At 48.1% G+C, this 18,459-nt stretch overlaps 2 protein-coding genes across 8 annotated transcripts in view; one reads left to right on the forward strand and one right to left on the reverse strand.

Annotated features, from left to right (window-relative positions):
• LOC143833200 (transmembrane protein 121-like) overlaps positions 1 to 14,551 on the forward strand; it is a 34,938-nt gene extending 20,387 nt beyond the window's left edge. The window contains exons 1-4 of one of the 6 annotated variants that reach the window (XM_077328761.1): positions 10,194 to 10,321; positions 11,115 to 11,238; positions 11,461 to 11,662; positions 12,411 to 14,087. In XM_077328761.1, the coding sequence (XP_077184876.1) occupies positions 12,415 to 13,683 (1,269 nt within the window). In that variant the 5' untranslated portion in view covers positions 10,194 to 10,321; positions 11,115 to 11,238; positions 11,461 to 11,662; positions 12,411 to 12,414 and the 3' untranslated portion in view covers positions 13,684 to 14,087. Of the gene's footprint in view, positions 1 to 10,193; positions 10,322 to 10,730; positions 11,239 to 11,374; positions 11,663 to 12,410; positions 14,088 to 14,129 lie in introns of those variants that run through there. The other 5 variants (XM_077328754.1, XM_077328770.1, XR_013229558.1 and 2 more) reach the window with 5 other exon arrangements.
• On the reverse strand, positions 4,958 to 17,178 carry MRPL11 (mitochondrial ribosomal protein L11). Of its 2 annotated transcripts, none has more exons than XM_077328783.1 (6): positions 17,068 to 17,178; positions 15,585 to 15,730; positions 8,720 to 8,815; positions 7,103 to 7,196; positions 5,625 to 5,784; positions 4,958 to 5,297 (listed from the first exon to the last, which is right to left on the reverse strand). In XM_077328783.1, exons 2-6 carry the CDS (start codon positions 15,705 to 15,707, stop codon positions 5,189 to 5,191), a joined length of 582 nt encoding a protein of 193 aa, XP_077184898.1. In that variant the 5' UTR covers positions 15,708 to 15,730; positions 17,068 to 17,178; the 3' UTR covers positions 4,958 to 5,188. The 2 variants fall into 2 exon arrangements, with proteins under 2 accessions (XP_077184898.1, XP_077184906.1); XM_077328791.1 differs by having other exon boundaries at positions 17,057 to 17,140.
• Positions 17,179 to 18,459: the final 1,281 nt, after the last annotated feature.

An 18,459-nucleotide genomic window follows, 5' to 3' on the forward strand; every position in this document is an offset into this window, starting at 1 on the left:
ACACCTGGTGGAAGAGCTCTGTCCTGCAGGCCCTGTGGAATCCAGAGAGTTCCGACAGGGCCCACAGCTCATCTGGGAACTCATTCCACCAGGCTGGGGCCAGGACCGAAAAGGCCCTGGCCCTGGTCGAGGCCAGGCACGCTTCCCGGGGCCCCGGGATCATCAGCAAAGTCATACCCGCAGAGTGAAGTGCCCTGTGGGGGGGGGCATAGGGAGGAGTTTGGCAACCCTACTGATCCCTGGTATTGACACTTTTTAAAAAGGAATCTAAGGGAGAAGCAGGTACCTTCAGTAAAGACCTTTTTCTGTTTCGGCTGCTGCTGATCAGAGCAGACATGACTGAGCTAGATAGACCAATGCAGGGTCATCCTTCAATGGAAGCACTTCATACATTGCAGGTGGTGTGAGCTGAAACATTGTATGATGAGGTTCTGTAAGCAGGGCGTGGCACTGAAATGAGAGCAAATAGGATTGGATTTGGGGCACAGGTGTTCAATTCATCTGGCCATATAGTGGCCACATACCAGTGTGGTGGAGGGGTTAGACTAGTGAACTAGGAATCAGCTTGGTGTGGTAGTTGAGAGCAACAGCTTCTAATCTGGTTTGATTCCCCGTTGCTCCTCATGCAGCCAGCTGGATGACCTTGGGTTTATCACAGCCCTGATAGTATTGCTCTCACAGAGCAGTAACATCAGGGCTCTCTCAGCCTCACCCACCTCACAGGGTGTCTGCTGTGGGGAGAGGAAAGGGGAGGCGATTGTAAGCTGCTTTGAGACTCCTTTGGGTAGAGAAAAGCGGCATATAAGAACCAACTCTTCTTCTTCATGAGGGACCCAGGTTCAGATCTTTGCACTGCCAGGGAAGTTTTCTGGATGACATAGGGCTAGTCCCTCTCAGCCTAACTTCCCTCTCGGGATTATTGTCGTGAGGAAGTTGTAAACTACTTTGGGAAGAAATATGGTATGTAAATATCTACGTAAGCAAAACATTTAGTTAAAAGATCTGACTGTGGTCCAGACCAAATGCAACAGAGGAGAAATTTGAGTGGAGGGGGTGGCATTTGGAGGGTCGGACTTTTGCTCACAGGGACCAAATCTTGTTTCACGGGTGGGCCAAGTGACGCTGCATTGTGCTGAATCAGACCAATCATCCATCAGGGTCAGTATTGTCTACAGACTGCTCAGGATCTCAGGCTTTCACATCACCTTCTGCCTGCTCCTTTTAACTGGAAATACTGGGAATTGAACCCAGGACCTTCTGCATGCCGGGCAAAGGCTCTTCCACTGAGCCACAGCCCCTCCCCTTCGCCTGTCAAGCCCCAAATTGTCCAATTGCTCCAAAGAAGCTTCCATAACATCCTCTGTTCCCCCTCCCTTCAATCTGCCGCAGTCAGGCTTCATTCATATAGCCCTAGCAACAGGCATCTGGTATCCTGAGGAGCATCACTCGTTGCTATGGAGATACTGGGTACCAGTGGACAGAGTAGGAGGATCTCATCAGGTGGACCAAGGCAGAGGAGCTCAAATTACACAGGAAGGCATCCCAACAGGTGTCCCAAGATGCTTGGTTTCTAATGTGAGTGCATAAGGGAGCCTGCCAAGCATTGCACAGGAGAGGAAGTGATGGATGGGCCAGGCCTTCAGTAAAACACAGTCAGTCCTGACACCTGCTGGATATTCTTTGCTAATTCACACAATTATTCCGATGAAGAGTGTTTGGAAGCTATTAATAATCATTGGAGAGGTGGTAGCTAATAATACGATGCTAATAATAATAATCTGAGAGGTGGTAGCTAATAATGGGATGCTAATAATGCCGTGGGCAGTAGGTCACCTAACGGCTCCTATTGAGTTTGTGGCAGCAAGAGTTGGCTTTTACTGAACCCCCTACCCGAGGGTTTAGTCATTTATAGCTGCAGAGCAAAGCATGGCTCAGCAGAGTGCCCCATTCAGCTCCTTATAAAAGAAAATGAAATCCTTACATTAAGATACATAGGAGGGCGGAAGGTGGGAGAATCATCAACATGTGAAAATAAAAGCAGCCAAAGATTTTTTTTTTTTTTTTTGCATAGGGCCAAAGGGCTTCTTAGAAATGTTTTACAGAAAAGGAAATTAAGAACCCATGTGTTCACACATTCATGCCAGTGTACCGAAACAGCTGTGCATTTTTGTATGTTTATCCCTTACTGTGTGTCCGCCGTTGTGCTACGTTCTAAGAAATGATTCACATCCACCAGCATTTGGGCTGCAGAAGCATTATGGATTATTCATCCAACATGCCAGGTATCAGTAAGGTTAAAATGTGTACTTCAGTTATGCAAACGAATGTTCTTATACTAGCTGTTCGTTAGCCTCTGGCTTAAAATTTTGATGCCGCTTGACTTTTTAATTCTAAAACATTGCTGACCCCTGCACTAGGTCTGCCCCTTTGCTTTCCTGTGTGTGTGTGTTATGTCACTTCCAGTTTATGGTGACCCTTTGAATGAACGTCCTCCAAAACATCCTATCAGTAACAGCCTTGCTCAGGTCTTGCAAACTTACAGTCACCTTCCCTTTCCTCTCCCTACAACAGACACCCTGTGAGGGTGATAGAGCTCTGATATTACTGCTCGGTCAGAACAGCTTTATCAGGGCTGTGACGAGCCCAAGGTCACCCAGCTGGCTGCATGTGGAAGAGCAGGGAATCAAACCTGGCTCACCAGATTAGAGGTCCGTGCTCCTAACCACTACAACCAAGCTGGGTCTCCACACCAAGCTGGCAAAGAGTGCAGTGATGGTCCCAAGCACAGATGGCTTTCAAAGGTGATTGGACAGATTCATGGAGGAGAAGTCTGTCAGGGACATATCTCCTGTAGTGACTAAGGGGATTCTATATTCAGGAGCACTAAACCTCTAGATCCAAGTGCCAGGAAGCAACATTAGGGGATGGCTTTGGTCTTTATGGCTTCTTATAGGCCCCCCAGAGGAACTGAATGACTAGTGCGTGAGATGTGATGATGGACCACTGGTCCGATCCATGGGGAGGAGGGTCTTATGCTAGCTTTAAACCCCACTACCCCCACCCCTTGGCCTACTCTACAGGGATGTTGTAACCAGAAATGTGATAGAACTACTGTGGTCCTTTGCATGCCCATGCCTTGGGCTAGCTCTGTATATTTACCACCTTTGTGACTCTCTGGGTGCATGTAAGAATACTTCATGTGCACCTGAAGAACATACAGATCCATGAAAGCTTATACCCACAACGGATGTGTTCCTCTTCAGGATGCCACAAAACTCATGGCTGCTTCAAGAATTTATGGCACTGAGGGAATCTATCTAAATACACCATACATTTGTATTATTAGGGCTGAAACACTTGATCCTTTCATTTATTTAAAAAATCTTTGCTCAGATTAAAACAGGATCTGAGGAGTCAGGCAGCAAGCAAACTACCTGCTCCCCAAACCCCTTGACTACAAATATACATGGATCCCCCTTTTCCACTCTCCAGACATTCAGAATTCCTGAAAACGGTAGCTGAAATGCTGTTTTTGAGTGTAGGTCATCAGAAATCCACACCACAGACGGCAGCGGCTGTGACCTCTCAACACTATCCATAGACAAGCCCCGACATCAGACAGAGATGAAGAATGTGAGGCATGACTCTCCACGAAAGGAGAACAAAACGAGCCGCCTTGTCCTGAGTTGGGCCATTGCTCTTACAAGGTAATTGTCACTCTCCAGAGCGTTACCTTCTGCCTAGTCCTTTTAACTGGAAACGCCTGGGATTGAACTAGGGCTCCTCTGCATGCTAAGCAGATGTGCAGCTAATGAGCCACACATACACACTGTTGTCCTGTCTTCACTTTGGACCTTAATTGATAAAGACCGTGTGGCTTGGTCAGAAGCAGCACAGCCGGAGATGCAATATAGGGCAGACAATGGGATAAAAGTCCAGATATGTCCTTCTGCCTTCTGTAGCTGTGCAAGACCATCAGGAGATGATGGGGTAATTGACCCAAAAGTGAGTGCAAGACAGGAAACCCCACAGAAGATCTTCAACATAAGCTTCAGCAAAGTTCCAGCCCTCCCCCACAGAACCAGAGAAGCAAGGAGTCCAAACTAGCCATTCCTGGGTTGCAGATAGGAGCCTCCATGGGACAGAGGTTCTGCTGATATGTAGCTGCATCCCTGACTGGGTGCCATTGCAGCTAGACCCTAAAGACTTGAAGGTACTCCTCTTCCCACCTGTCCCATGCCACCCTTGCTGTCCACAGCACCCCCAGTGTCTAGAAAAATGACAAGGGCCTCTGGGTCCAATGCCTTCTTGCCCATGGCTGCCTATTAGACCGTTCCCACCAGGAGGAGGTGGAGTGCACTAGGTCACAACCAATTTTGGGCAATTCCTACTGCGCGTTATGGCCATTGGCTTAGTTTTGTTCCACTGAAACACTCCAAGAATCATAGAGCTGGAAAGGGCCGGCCAGGCCATCTAGTCAACTCAATGCAGGATCAGCCTAAAGCAACAGGATAAGTATCTGTCCAGCTGCTGCTTGAAGACTGCCAGTGAGGGGGAGCTCACCAACTCCTTAAGTCAATTCCACTGCTGAACTACTCTGAAAAATTTGTCTTCTGATATCTGGCCAATATCGTTCTACACATAGTTTAAAGCCACTACTGTGGGTCCTATACTCTGCGGCTTCCTGGCCTCCTCTAAGTGACAACCTTTCAGATACTTAAAGAGAGCCATCATGTCCCCTCTCGGCCTCCTCTTCTCCAGGCGGAACATTCCCAAGTCCCTCAACCCTTCCTCAGAGGGCTTGGTCCCCAGGTCCCAGATCATTCTCTCCATTCTGCTCTGAACCCTTTCAATTTTGTCCATGTCCTTTTCCTGTTTCTTATCATCATTCATATTTTGCTTGTAAGCTGGATCCAGAACATCCTTGGGAAGAAACTGAGCAGCAATGAGACACCCAAGAGATTCACAAGATTTTACTGAGTGGGACAGTTAATCAGCACATCAAGCCTTCGAGAATGGCACAGGCCCTACCAAGAGTTTGGCCTCCCCCCCACCCCCATCACATCCGTGAAAAATCACTTCTCAGGCCATCCAGCAGCTAGGGAATGGGAACGAACTGCGGCTTGGGCAACACCAGTCCCATCGAGTTGTCCAGGGCTTTGGCTCTCCAAAGAGCAAGCGTAGGGGCTCATTTCTTCTTCTCTACAGCGGCTAGTTCGGCCTCAAGTGCTGCAGCCTCTGCCGCCAACCTCTCTTCACGCTCCTTCAAGAAGGCAGCATATTCCTCTGCGTTGAGACTGGGAGGGGGGGGGAGAAGAGGACAGACTGTTGTAGCTGCTTCCACCATACCAAGCCCACCTTCTCTTTCAGGCTGACCCCGCTAAGGTTCTGCTGCTTGGCTTCCTCCCAGAATTCCCTCTGCGGGTTTACTCTGGCAGCAGTTGCAGGGGCCTCTCTGCTTTGGCTTTCCTAATAACAGCATAGAAAGCGGGCCCTTTTGAAACATGTTGCTCGTCACCTCTGTCTCTCTCTGAGAAGTCAAAGAAAGACAGGCGGCTTGTCTTCGAGCTAGCCGAGCCCTCCCTGCCCCAGCTCTGTAGCCCAGACGTCCTTGAAATACTCACTCTCTCACCACCTTGATGCCCAGCGATCGGGCACTTCCCATCAGTGCCCTGATGGTCTTCTCAAGCGTCATGTCGTGCAATACGAAACAGGGGTCCTGGGACTTCACCAGGGCAATTTCATAGAGGTGCTTCAGAGTTACCATCCCAGCTATTTCGTGCCCTGCGGAGAACGGATTATGCTAAACCAAGCTGGCAGCCTAGCAGTGGAATCTCTTCCCTGAGGCAAATCTGCCTCGCCCCTGACCGTCCCGTCAAATTTTTAATCCAGATGCGGAAAATGTTTGGCCGCCAACCTCACCCAATAGGAAAGAACCAGTTTCCGGAATGCTTCTAACTCTGAGGTGCTTTTATTCTTAATTGCAAGATCTTCTAATCAAGCCCAAACACATTTGATGTATGCTTAAGAAGGGGGAGAGATTTTTAAATCAAATTTGTATCATTTATTTTATTCATTTATACTCCTCCTTGCTGCACAGTGGGGACCTGAAGCTGTTTGCATCATTCCCCTCTCCTCCCTTCTATCCTCACAACAGCCCTGTGCGGGAGATTAGGCTCAAGAGTGTGTGACTGGCCCAAAGTCACCCGGTAAACTTCCATGGCATGAGTAGGGGGTTTGAACCCAGGTATTCTCAGATATTCCAATACTCTTAACCATTAAAAAGGTAAAGGTATCCCCTGTGCAAGCACCGAGTCATGTCTGACCCTTGGGGTGACGCCCTCTAGCATTTTCTTGGCAGACTCTATACGGGGTGGTTTGCCAGTGCCTTCCCCAGTCATTACCGTTTACCCGCCAGCAAGCTGGGTACTCATTTTTACCGACCTCGGAAGGATGGAAGGCTGAGTCAACCTTGAGCCGGCTGCTGGGATTGAACTCCCAGCCTCATGGGCAAAGCTGTCAGACGGCTGCCTTACCACTCTGCGCCACAAGAGGCTCTTCTCTTAACCATTACATCACATTAAATGATCCCAAAGGCCTCTCTAAAAAGTTCTGACTTACAAGCGTCTATGAAACTGTAACAAGGACAAAAGTTGTCTTAATTCCTCCAGGAGACTGTCCCCCTAAGGCTACAGCAACTGGGGAACAGGGGCAGAGCGAACATTTGCAAGGGTTGGAACAACCAATGAATGCCCCAGCAGTACTTGGATGGGAGACCACCAAGGAAGTCCAGAGCTGCCATGCAGACCCAGGCAATGAATGGCAAGCCCCCTCTGCTCATCTCCTGTGGACTCCAAATGGAGTCAGCACAAGAATATTCTGATCTCGAGACCTTCATAGTGCAGTTTTTGTCTCCACTCTAACAAGGGGCCTAATAGTAAAGGCCTCCTTTGCCACAGTGACTTGTGCCACAACGAAGGGCTGAGAAAACACTCTCAGTTCCTCCAAATGAAATATGTTGCTACCCAGGCAACCTAGCAGCTGGGATTCTTCCAGCCCCTCTGCCTATACTGTGCCCCCCACCTCTGAGCATCTCTCTCACCAGGGTTCGTTGCTCCCTTTTCTATCCCGGCTGCTGACATCAGGAAGTAGCTGGCTGTGGGCTTGTTAATCTGGAGCTCATATGTTCTGTTGGCCTGCAAAAGAAAAAAAAATATCCAGGGAAGAGAAGGAAAACTAACGTCACTGGCAAAGGTACAAGAACAGTCTGTAGGCTTCACAGGCACCCGTGTGTGTTGGAGTGACAGAGAAGCACTTCTTTCCCCCAGAGAAGAACATATCATCTTTCATCCCAAATGGCAGCAAACACTGAAAATAGATTAGGTCCTGTAATAAATTACTATCCCCAATTCACTGTGGTGGGGAAATTGCTGATTGCCACTGTGGGATGGCAGGTGAATTTCCTCCAGTTCAGGCTAGATTTGGGAGATTTTTGGTAGAGGGATCACTTAGGCATGAAATTGAGGTCCCTGTGGGTGGGCAGGTAGTTGTGAGTTCCTGCACTGTGCAGGCGGTTGGACTAGATTGACCCTGGAGGTCCCTTCCAACTCTATGATTCCTAAGCATTCTTTGAAGGAGCTCATGAAAAAGCTTCTTATGCCAAGCCGGGTACAGTCAGAGTACACATTCATATATAAAGCAAAAGCAATTGTTTCGTATCGTCAGACCTGAGCAAGGGCCCTCAATGGCAACTTTACAAGTTAGTTTTAGGCCAAGGCCTTTCCTAAGGATGCTTTTTCAAGGCTGAACCTGAGGTCTTGGAAAGTCACAGCTCCCCTTTTAAACTTTTCAGACACGTACACGCAAAGGGAAAGGGGGCTTGAACATCCTGTGACCTCAGCTGTTTTTGAAATCACGGAATGAGTACGGCCAACCTCATCAATCTGCCTGTATCTATGACATCCCCCGTGCCATCTCCTCAACCTTCTCATAGCAGTCACCATTGCCCTGGAGGATGTTCGCAGGTGATGTCTGGCCTAGGGGGCTGCAGGGTTATGGGGGGAGGGACCAGATCTTACTGCCCCAGCCTCAACCAAACACCTGGTGAAAGAGTTCTGTCTTATAGGCCCTGTGGAACCCAGGTACCTCCATCAGGGCCCTCAGCTCTTCTGGGAGCTCATTCCACCAGGTCAGGACAAGGACCGAAAAGGCCCTGTTATCAAATGTGTGTAATATTGTCATAGGATAAATAATAACCTGGCAGGATTACTGAGAGTACCAATTTGAGATCAACACCTTGGGATGTCCCATGGACCAGGTGTGTGGTGGAGCTGAGCTCAGCAGAAAAGCACACGGATAGTGTGCATAAAGCCCTTGATTCAGTCCTAGTTGAAAGGATCTGGGGTAGAAGGCTGGGAAAGATCAAGCCTACCACTCAGTTCATCCAATGGTCTGGCTTAGGATATGCAATGTCCTTAAAGCTGAGCAAGGTGATTCTTTCAAGCCAGCCTGCAGACCTAGAGCTTCAATCAGACCTACAGCAGGACTCTGAATCCCTTGAAATCAGGTGTGTGTACGAAAATGTGTGTAAGAAAGTGTGTAAGAAAATATTTGATTCCTAGGGTACACCGACTTCTTAAAACCTTGGATTGCTGATCCGTAGGGTTTTCTCAGCCTGGCACATTGTATCTATTCTCCGGCAAATGACATCTGTTCTCACCTGCAAAGTGATGCGTGTGGGCAGTGGAATCCCTTCTTTGATGTCCTTCGTTCGCTCGTTGAAATCTTTGCAAAACTGGGCAATGGGGATGCCTCTCTGGAGGGAGAGAAGAGGATTGGAAGGCATCAGGCCCTTTCTCACATACATACTTTTTTATTGGTTTTCTTGTCTTTCTCAAGACAGAACCTAAACAGTTCCACAGGGCCTGCAAAAGGGAGCTCCTCCGCCAGGCATTTGGTTGAGGTCGACCTGTCCATCGCTTCCAATTGGCCCCCAAGCCCTCCCCTCTACGACCAGCACTAATCAGTTGCCTACAGGGTCCAGTAGGAGTTGAGCTGAGGCTCTCACAATTTCTGTTTTATGGTGTTATTGTTATGATCTTGTTAAGTTATTATTGTTATAGTATTACTGCTGTTACTGTTACCTGTTACCATGTGTTAATTGTATCCTTCCCTGTTTTCTGTAAACCGCCCTGAGCCCTTGGGGAGGGTGGTATATAAATATAATATAATGTAATGTAATATAATATAATATAAAAGTGCAGAAGGGCACAGAGATCCTCCTCCAGCAGGAAACATCACCCTCTGATCCTTCACTCTCAGGCACACATCTGCCAGAGAGTCTCTGTTGAGGCTAAAGTAGTCACTGCCCTATCCTTCACCAGCCTATCCAAGCTGCAGAGCCAGAACAGTTAAATGGAATGGCGTGGGGAGGAAATAATTTCATTCCAAGATTGCCCCCTTCACATAAAAAGGTCAAAAGTTAACTTCTCGTTTCCCCTGCATACAGTCATGTCCAGGTAATCAGATCCTACTGAGACATAAGAATTGTTATTTCCCCTTCCATCCTGCCAATGTAAAATTCATAGATCATCCTCAAGGATCTAATTCCCATGTGCCCCTCAAGCACACACACATGTGCACACACACATTTTGCACACAAAGATGTAAACAGAACTAAAGAGAGGAGGAAATAAGCTGGCTGTTTTCTCCAAAAAATAACAATGGCTCCACATGGTATAAAACAGTTTTCCATTTCTGGGCAGCTTGTAAAATGGGGAGAAGCTGATTCCCCCCCCCCCATGCCAAGACTCAAATAAAACAGACTCTGAACATGTACAGAGCTGCTCCTCATGCCAATTTATCTTGTTCCCGGTCATCATTCCACAATTTCCTGCAGCCATCCATTCATCCTTTTGGTCTCCACTGCATGTGTCAATCACAACTGATTGCCCACATTTTAGGTCTAAGAAATTGTTGAGAACATTTAAGCAGGGGAGAGATATCTAATTTCTGATCATGGAAAAATGTAAGGAGGAGATGACAAACTGCTATGTTTGAAGAGCCACAGTGCCTTGGAGTATAAAAAGTGATATGAAATACTTTTTTTGATGCAATCACATAGAGAAACAAGTCCTGGCCTGTTTTTGAATGGCTATGTTTTAATGGCAGTGACCTGTCTAATGGTTTTGTCTTATTAGTCATAAACTGCCCCACACAGGTCACTGGAGAAGCAGCCGATGCATTTCCTAGATAAACTGGAGGGCTCAAGAACAGGAAACAGCAGATCGGAACCGGTGGAAAGTCTGCACAACAGAGGGAAGTAAGCAGTGGGCCCCCCAGGGATCTACCGAGAGTTGTGCCACTGAACTTGTTTGTTAATGATTTGGATTCCTGGGGTGAGCAACCAGGTGACCAACTTTGCAAACTAACTGAGGGGAAGATACAAGTGGAATGCAAAAAACACAAGAAGGATCTCTGGGAAAGTGGAGCAACAGAATGGCAAATGAGGTTTAATGTAAAAAAAATTTGTAAAAAGCTATTTCTGTTGGGGCAGAGGATCCTGTTCACCTGTGCCCTGATGAGGGACTGAATTGGCAGGGACTGACCTGGGCAAAGATCAGGGGCCATAGCTCAATTACAGCATCAACTCAATACTCTTGCAGTGATGAAAAAGGCACCATCCATGTCAGGAATGATAAAAAATGCAATTAAAAATAAAATGATGACCACAGTGCAGCTGCAGGTTTATGGGCATCATGGTCATTGGAATGCAACGCAATTCTGGTCCCCCCCCCATCTCAAAAAGGATACTGTAGTCTGCTCACCCATAACCTCCCCCTGCACCACCACCCATCAGCTGGGCTGACTTGTCTCTGCTGGGCTAGCAAAGCTACCAGAATACAACTGTGCTTTTTCCTAGTTGCCAGTAGCCTTTCCCTGTTAGTTAAATAGCCAGTTCATCCTTGCCTCATCCTAGAAACACGAAGAAGTCACGGAGCAGGCTCAATCCCATGCATATCCCTCACTACTGCCAGAAGCAGCCTCTGCATGCATGTGGGGTTGGGGTTAAAGGACTTTCTGGCTCTCCTGACCCCCTGCATCTCTCTTTACAGTCTCACTCACAGAGGTGGCACCTGGTGGCATAAGCAGGAAGAAGGCAAAAGGCCAGCCAAAGAAGATTACCAGATGAAATCTGACCACAGGACAGGGTGAGAAAAGCAAAGTGAATAAGAGAAGGTAAGAACAAGTTAAAGGTAAAGGTATCCCCTGTGCAAGCACCGAGTCATGTCTGACCCTTGGGGTGACGCCCTCCAGCGTTTTCATTACCCAAGCTTAAAGTTTGTTATAATTGGAGATGGGGGGTGGGGGCAAAAATTAAGGGTATCATGGAAGAGTTGGGTTTTGAGGCGGGATCTAATGGACTTCTCTCATTGCGTGTTTTTTTCCTGTCCCATCCAGACTCCTGAGTCCAGAACCACAGGATTTTCAGTGACCAAACACAACAGAGAATCCCTTCTACCACCACAAGGCAGATTATCTCTGCATTCTGATGAAGACACCCTTCCATCAGGGAGCTGGCAGAAAAGCAAGGCCAACCCCAGTTCAGAACAAGGGGGCAATTGCTGCAGGCCGGTCCAAGCCGCCAAGCAGGAAGGGTAAGGCAAGTCATCACTTTTCTTCCTTTGTTCTTATTCAGAACAACTGGTCTCTGAGGGGGGAAATGCCCTAGCCCCTTAGCTGCTGGAGACATGGTGGTCTGAAGCTGAGACCTGCACCTAATACGATTCCAAGGACTGCTTGTAGTCAGACCTATTCAGGGCACAGAAGAGAACAGGGAGATACAAGCCCACTGCAAGAACTCTGGGTCAGCCAACCCAGTTATAAATACTAGCAGCAATCCGGCTGTCTGACTAGGCCTGCCCAGCGGAGCAGTACATCCCGACTGTTGGACTCAAGGCCTCAGGATGTCTGCAGTGATCCCAGGCTAGAGAACGCCTAATCCAGTTCTCCAAGCTGTAAACCAGTAAATCTCCAGTGACCAGCACAAGAGGCAAAATCAGGGAAGGCCTCTACTGTATCATGGTTGCTGGTACTCAAGGGCTGTCCACTGTGCGAAAGGGGATGCCGAATTAGCCGGACCCCTGGTCTGATCCTGCAGAGCTTTTCTTAATGGTTCTTATGCTGCAGCCTGGCCATGGGGTCACAAATGAAAGCGAGGAAGAGAAATAGATCATGCTGGCAGGGGGAATAGACCCCTCTATAACCCATTGAGCCACAACCAACATTTTTCTGGGCACGGATAATGTCCCACACTGGCTCTGCCCAATATTATTTATCCAAACCATAGATTGAAATGCAAGCTTTCGCATGCATCACACCTGTCCTGTTTGTCCTCTTCCCCCCAACAGGACCATGGAGCTGCTGCCTCCCACCATCCCACACACCTGCATGGCAGCAGTAGTCATCGTCTGCACCATGGGAGCCATGGACGTCTACCTGGTGGAGCAGAGTGCCGGGGCCCGACGGCTGGGCGTGTGCACACTTGCGCTGGCCGGGGACCTTTTCTTTCTCCTGGTGCTGCGCTACGCAACCGTCTGGCTGGGGGGTGAGGCACGCCTGGCCCAGCGGGGGTATGCCATGGTGCTGTGGTTTCTCTTTGCCTTTGCCCTGGAGATCAAACTCTACTTCATTTACCAGCACTACGCGACAGAAGGGCAGGCTCCTGATCCGCTGGCCCGGCACACCCTGACTCTCCTGCTCTCCATCTGCATCCCAGCCCTCTACACAGTGCTGGGAGCCACCGAGCTGGTAGCCCAGGCTGCGGCCAGCTTCCGCAAGAAGGACGAACTCCGCGGGCGCCTCTTCTGGGTGGTCTTGGACTTGCTGGATGTGTTGGAGATCCAAGCCAGCCTGTGGGAGCCACAGCAGCGAGTGCTGCCTTTGTGGGCAGAAGGCCTGACGTTCTTCTACTGCTATGGCCTCCTTCTTGTCCTCCCTTGCGTGTCACTGAGTGAGCTGGGGGTGCAGAGCCCCCGCGATGGCACACTCTACCCCCTGCTGAGCCTCGCAAGTGTGAATGTGGCCACCATCTTCATCCGTGGAGGGCTGCTCCTCCTCTGCCACGACCAGCGCATATCCTCCATCTTCATGGGCAAAAACCTCCTGGCCATTGCCTTGAAGAGCTGTGCCGTATTGCAGCAGCACCACGCAGGTGCCCCGGCTGCAAGAGGAACATGCCACACGTGTCCCACATGCAGCCAGTCGCAAGGACACACCCAGGCCACAGAGGAGAGGCAACACAGACAAGCCCAGACCGCAGCAGAAATACACGATGGACAGTCCACAGCCCACCACAGTCGTGAATGTGCTCCAGCCACAGCTGACCAGTCCTGCAAACGTACTACAAGTGACCAGCCACACGAACACACCCAGGCCAAGAGCAAAGCCAACCACAGAAATGCCGCCATTGAAATGCTCCCAAAACAGGCCCAGGCTGCAGATGAACAGTCCCATCGAAATGCTCAGCCCACGGGGTGCCAGCTCCATAGACACTGCTACACCAAGGAATCCAGCTGCATGCAACACTCTCCAAGAGACCTGCCCACCACCGTTCCCTCCACTGCCAGAGCACTCAGAACAGGCTATCGGGTGCAGCTCAAGTCTGTATGGGATGGCCCATGACACACCCTCTTCTGGATGCTGCCCAACAACAAAAAAACACACACCTGCCTTGGTTTGCACACCTTGAGACCTACTCGGTGGCAGAATTATAGTTTAGAGACACAGTAAGACTGTCAGCCACCTAGATTAGCGGCACAGGAGCATGATGTTCCGCACCTGTACACTGACATCCATTCCACTCACAGTGCTAAATACATGTGTCTGATTGGCTGCAAGTGTTCTGTCATCCGAGAGAGGACATGGCCTAGTAAACAATTAGGATGCTCTGACTGGTACCAATGAAGACAATTCAAAACTTACAGGCCATCTCCAAATAGTTTACATCAGGGGTAGTCAACCTGTGGTCCTCCAGATGTCCATGGACTACAAATCCCATGAGCCCCTGCCAGCAAATGCTGGCAGAGGTTCATGGGAATTTTAGTCCATGAACATCTGGAGGACCACAGGTTGACTACCCCTGGTTTACATGACAGATTTACAAGCTGTTATTCTCACCCCCCCCCCATATACACACACACTTCCAGAAAAGCCAGAATTAGTTTTGTTAATCATCTTGTATGAAGGGCTGCCCCTTCACCATCTTAATCTCCAAAGTGTGCTAGTGTACATTGCACAGCCAATCTAGAAACTGCAATCTAGTGCCCAGAGAACAGTCCTGCAAAACTGTCCACTCTAACCTTCAAAAATTTAATCCACCGAATCTCTAAAAAGAAGTCACCTATCACCACCCATTCAGCTACAAGAGAACCTCAGTAACATGACTATCCAATGTACATGCTGCAGTTCCACCATTTTGCTTACAACTGGATCAGGTTGGTTTTTTGAGTCAGGGAGACCTAGCCCCCAGCGTGTGAAGCAATAAAGAAGAGTGCCTCTGAGAATGTCAAGTGTGTATTTTTCTTAATAATGTGTGCCTACAATAAACTCCCACATACATCTGGAACCAGACCACAGCGTATTCCACACAGACTCAATAAGAATTGGATTTTATACTCTGCTTTTCACCACCCTAAGGAGCATCAAAGCAGATTACAAACGCCTTCCTTTCCTCTCCCCACAGGTTGCCTAAGATAGGTGGGGCTGAGAGAGCCCTGACAGGTCTGCCCTGTAAGAACAGCTCTATCAGGGCTGTGACTAGAGCAAGGTCACCCAGCTGGCTGCATGTGGGGGAGCAGGAAATCAAACCCGGCTTGCCGCTCTTCACCATTACACCAAGCTGGCAGATGTTTTATTAATTCATTGCACACTGATGCTAGCAGAAGACTTCATAAAATTAACAAAGTGCACCATTTTCTAAAAACATGCACCCTCACAGCACATTGCTGATCTTTGTGGTTCACTACCAGAGGAAGTGGTAATGGCAGAAAGGGATTCAGAAAAGACATACTGACATTAAGAACTGGACCGTCCAGGATAGAGGGTGCAGCGGCCAGGAAAATCCCAAACCCTGAAGTATCAATCCTCTGAAACAAATCCTTCCATTTGTATTCTCTGTATATACAATTGCCAACATCCTGGGGAAAGTCTGGCCCCCTTAACAGAGACTTAACAAAACATGATTTATCAGATAATGTTATTTACCTTCATGCCATTAGAAGCTTCACTTGCCCATTTCCACATATTAAGCTTCTATTAAAGGAGCAGGACGCTTTTTTCTCCTGGTTGTTGGCAACCTTAGATGCAGCAACAATGCAGGAGCAAATCATCAAAATCCTGGTTTTGCCAAGAAGCTAGTCTGTGTCCCAATATTATTAATATTATTATTTAAAATATTTATCTGCCAGTTTTCCAGCCAGTTCAGGTTCCTCAGTATGTGGCCCAAATGCAAGCAAAACATTATACAATCCTCTAGTTCGATCCCAATCCCTTGTAATTCCATCTTAATGCCATCCCAAGCATACCTGCCCTAGGGTAGGTCCTAAAGGTGGTCCTGGAAAGGCTTGCCCTGCTCGAATGATGGTTCGGATAACGTTCCCATGGTTCACATTTTGTACCACTTTGGCAGCACGGGAGGCCTTTGACATGGTAATTCAGTTTCTGGATAGATCTAGAATAGGAAAAAGGCTTGTAAGAATGGGAGCAAAAGGAGAGTGAGAACTTACAAATTTATGGAGGGGCAGGAGGGAGGAGAAAGAAGTTAGGATGTAGGATTGCTCTCATACAAATAGCAATGCATATGATCGATGAGGCAGGGAGGGAGGCAGTTTAATCTGTGCTAAAACTCAACCTGTGATGTACCACACATTATTAAGTGGTCACCTCCAAGGTTATGCAGAAGCCCTCCCCCACACTTTCCCAATTACTAAGGTTTGGGACAAGACCTTTCTGAACAGTGGAAGCCATCATGCAGACTTTTCAAAAATTAAGGGCTGATGCAAAACTTTGATTCAAGAAGTAAATAAGCAACTAGGTTAAGGTGACCAGAATTTAACATTGGTAAAGCGGGGCACCATTGAACAGGGGGGTTCTTGATTAAGAATTTGGTCTATATGGAGCAACAAAAAGTTTCATACAACGCATAGAACGTAAAAATAGTATTGTAATATATATATATATATATATATTAATTTCAACATACGTACAATTTGCCAGGTGCCCCCAGATGTCCCTCCAAAAGTGGGACAATGTAGTCACTTTAAACTAGGGTGTGTTGAACAGAAGACTGGGTTACAGCCCAGAATGCTCCTTTGGATAAAAACTTCCTTGCAAACATATTGCACAGGTTTTCTATTTCAAGGACTTTTTAAATTGAAAAAAAAAAAACCAGCATTCCAAAATATGATCCTTCAGCTGCAGAATGGAATAGAATCATCAATTCTGCCACCACAAAGGAAGGCCAAGCAGGCTAGCTTCAGCTCCTCAAATGATGGCACTTGGAAGGGAACCCGCCAAGGAAGGCTACAGAAGAAGGCAACTGCAACCCACTTCCGCCTTGAAAATCAATTGCGAGGGTCGCCATAAGTCAGCTGCGACTTGCCGGCACTTTTACACACGCGCGTTCTGCCGCCTCACTTCCTTGTCATCTCATTACCATTTCGATCTCTTCGATAAGTAATCGGGCCATCGAAAAGGAAATAGAAAACCGAGGCACACGTGGCCAGAACCTGCCAGATTCATTACTTTAGGAAAAGACTTCTCATCACAGAAGAAAATTTCTATGCAAGTCCAGAACGAACACGGAACGGATGGAATTTTGTAGTTCTTTATAGCCAAGATGATCTCCTTGTGCTCAGACTTGGGTAACCCTGAGAAACTACTGCCGCTCGCTGCCACGATCCGAATTCACACCCGTGTTTCATTCAAAGAGATGTTATGGAGACGGATCCCTCCTTTGCAACCCAGGGGGAAAGTCTGCCCGCCCCGTCCGTTTTACCTTTTACCCACCTCCAGCCTCAGCACGTCTCCTCCGTCCTCTAGGGCGCAGCCATCTTAGGTCAGAGGTTAAAAGTACACTGCATGGTGGGAAATTGAGCCTTATTCCGCAGGCCCGGAAGTGCCCATTTCTATAGCAACCAGGCAGCGCTAAGCTCGCCTCTTGCTAGAGCGGGCTCTCTTGCGGGTGGGATGGAAAAGATGTCTTGGCTCCCTCCAATCCCTCGTTTGGGAATAAGCACCGAAGATACACTTTAAATAAATATATATATTAAACATTTAATAACAACTTAAAACAGAAATGGAGACAGCCCAAAAAGATAGCCGGATTCTTCAGAAGCGTTAAATTCAGACGGACCACAACAATAAACTAGGCCCAGCTCCTATAACGACTGTGGAACATGCAGATATCCATGAGAAACGCTTCTGCCTACTGGTATGCTTGTTGGATGTTATCCTGTCAGGCTGTTGTTAGAGGAGAGCCGAGAGAACAAAATGTTGTCAACTTTAATCAAAAGTGAGGCACTACAATGAAACTGCTGAACAAAATAAAATCACAAACCTTTCAAAGCCCCCAGAAAACTGGTCAGAGACAAATGTCCAAACCAACATGCTTTCTAACTCACTAGGGCAGGGATTCCCAACCAGGGGTCCTGGACCCCTTGGGGTCTGTGGGAGCTTTGAAGGGGGTCCGCAGGAGCCCTGAAGTGGAGTGGTATGAGTAGTATGGTATGGAGTGAGCTGGCTGTTGGTGTGAAGGAAAGGTTAAAGTGTCTGGCTAGGATCTGGAACACTTAGGCTGATTCCGCACTATTGGTGCCATTCTGGGCCGCTGGCAGAGCAACCTGCCCCCCCGGTTAGCAGGCAGGCTTGAGCAAAGCTGAGCGAGGAAGAGACAGGAGGTAGTTTAAGGTAGGAGTAGGTGCATAAACCACAATAGAACTCATTCTCAGGAGGTGGAAAAGTTGAAGGCAGCAGGAAAAGAGGAAGAGCCAAGAAGAGATGGGCAGAAGCAATTAAGGAAGCCATTGCCCTAATTTTGCTAGACATGAGCAAGTCTGTTAACATTTTGGAAGTCATTCATAGGGTCTCCATAATTGGAAGTGATTTGACAGCACACACAAACACAGAGAGTCATTTACCTCCATACCATGAACATTTTTCCACTGCCCAGTTCCACATAAAGGTAAATGTATCCCCTGTGCAAGCACTGGGTCATGTCTGACCCTTGGGGTGACGCCCTCTAGTGCCATGGCTGTAAACATGGTAGCTGCAAGGGAGGGACAGCAGGAAAATGGCGACAGTGGACATTCCCCCACAATCTGCTTCCTCCTGATATTCTTGGCAGCTGATCCACAAGTGTTGGAAGTGGTCTGAGCACAGTTCTTCCACAGGGCTGCCCTC

This window comes from Paroedura picta, chromosome 1, assembly GCF_049243985.1.
Source record: "Paroedura picta isolate Pp20150507F chromosome 1, Ppicta_v3.0, whole genome shotgun sequence".
Lineage (NCBI taxonomy): Eukaryota > Metazoa > Chordata > Lepidosauria > Squamata > Gekkonidae > Paroedura > Paroedura picta.

Excerpts from the sequence above, each read along its gene's own strand:
- MRPL11 (XM_077328783.1), bottom strand. The coding sequence starts at position 15,707 with ATGTCAAAGGCCTCCCGTGCTGCCAAAGTGGTACAAAATGTGAACCAT. Across the intron at positions 5,785-7,102 it reads AAAGGGAGCAACGAACCCTG|GGCACGAAATAGCTGGGATG; the intron begins GTGAGAGAGATG and ends CGTTCTCCGCAG. Across the intron at positions 5,298-5,624 it reads GGCATCAAGGTGGTGAGAGA|TCTCAACGCAGAGGAATATG; the intron begins GTGAGTATTTCA and ends CCCCCCTCCCAG.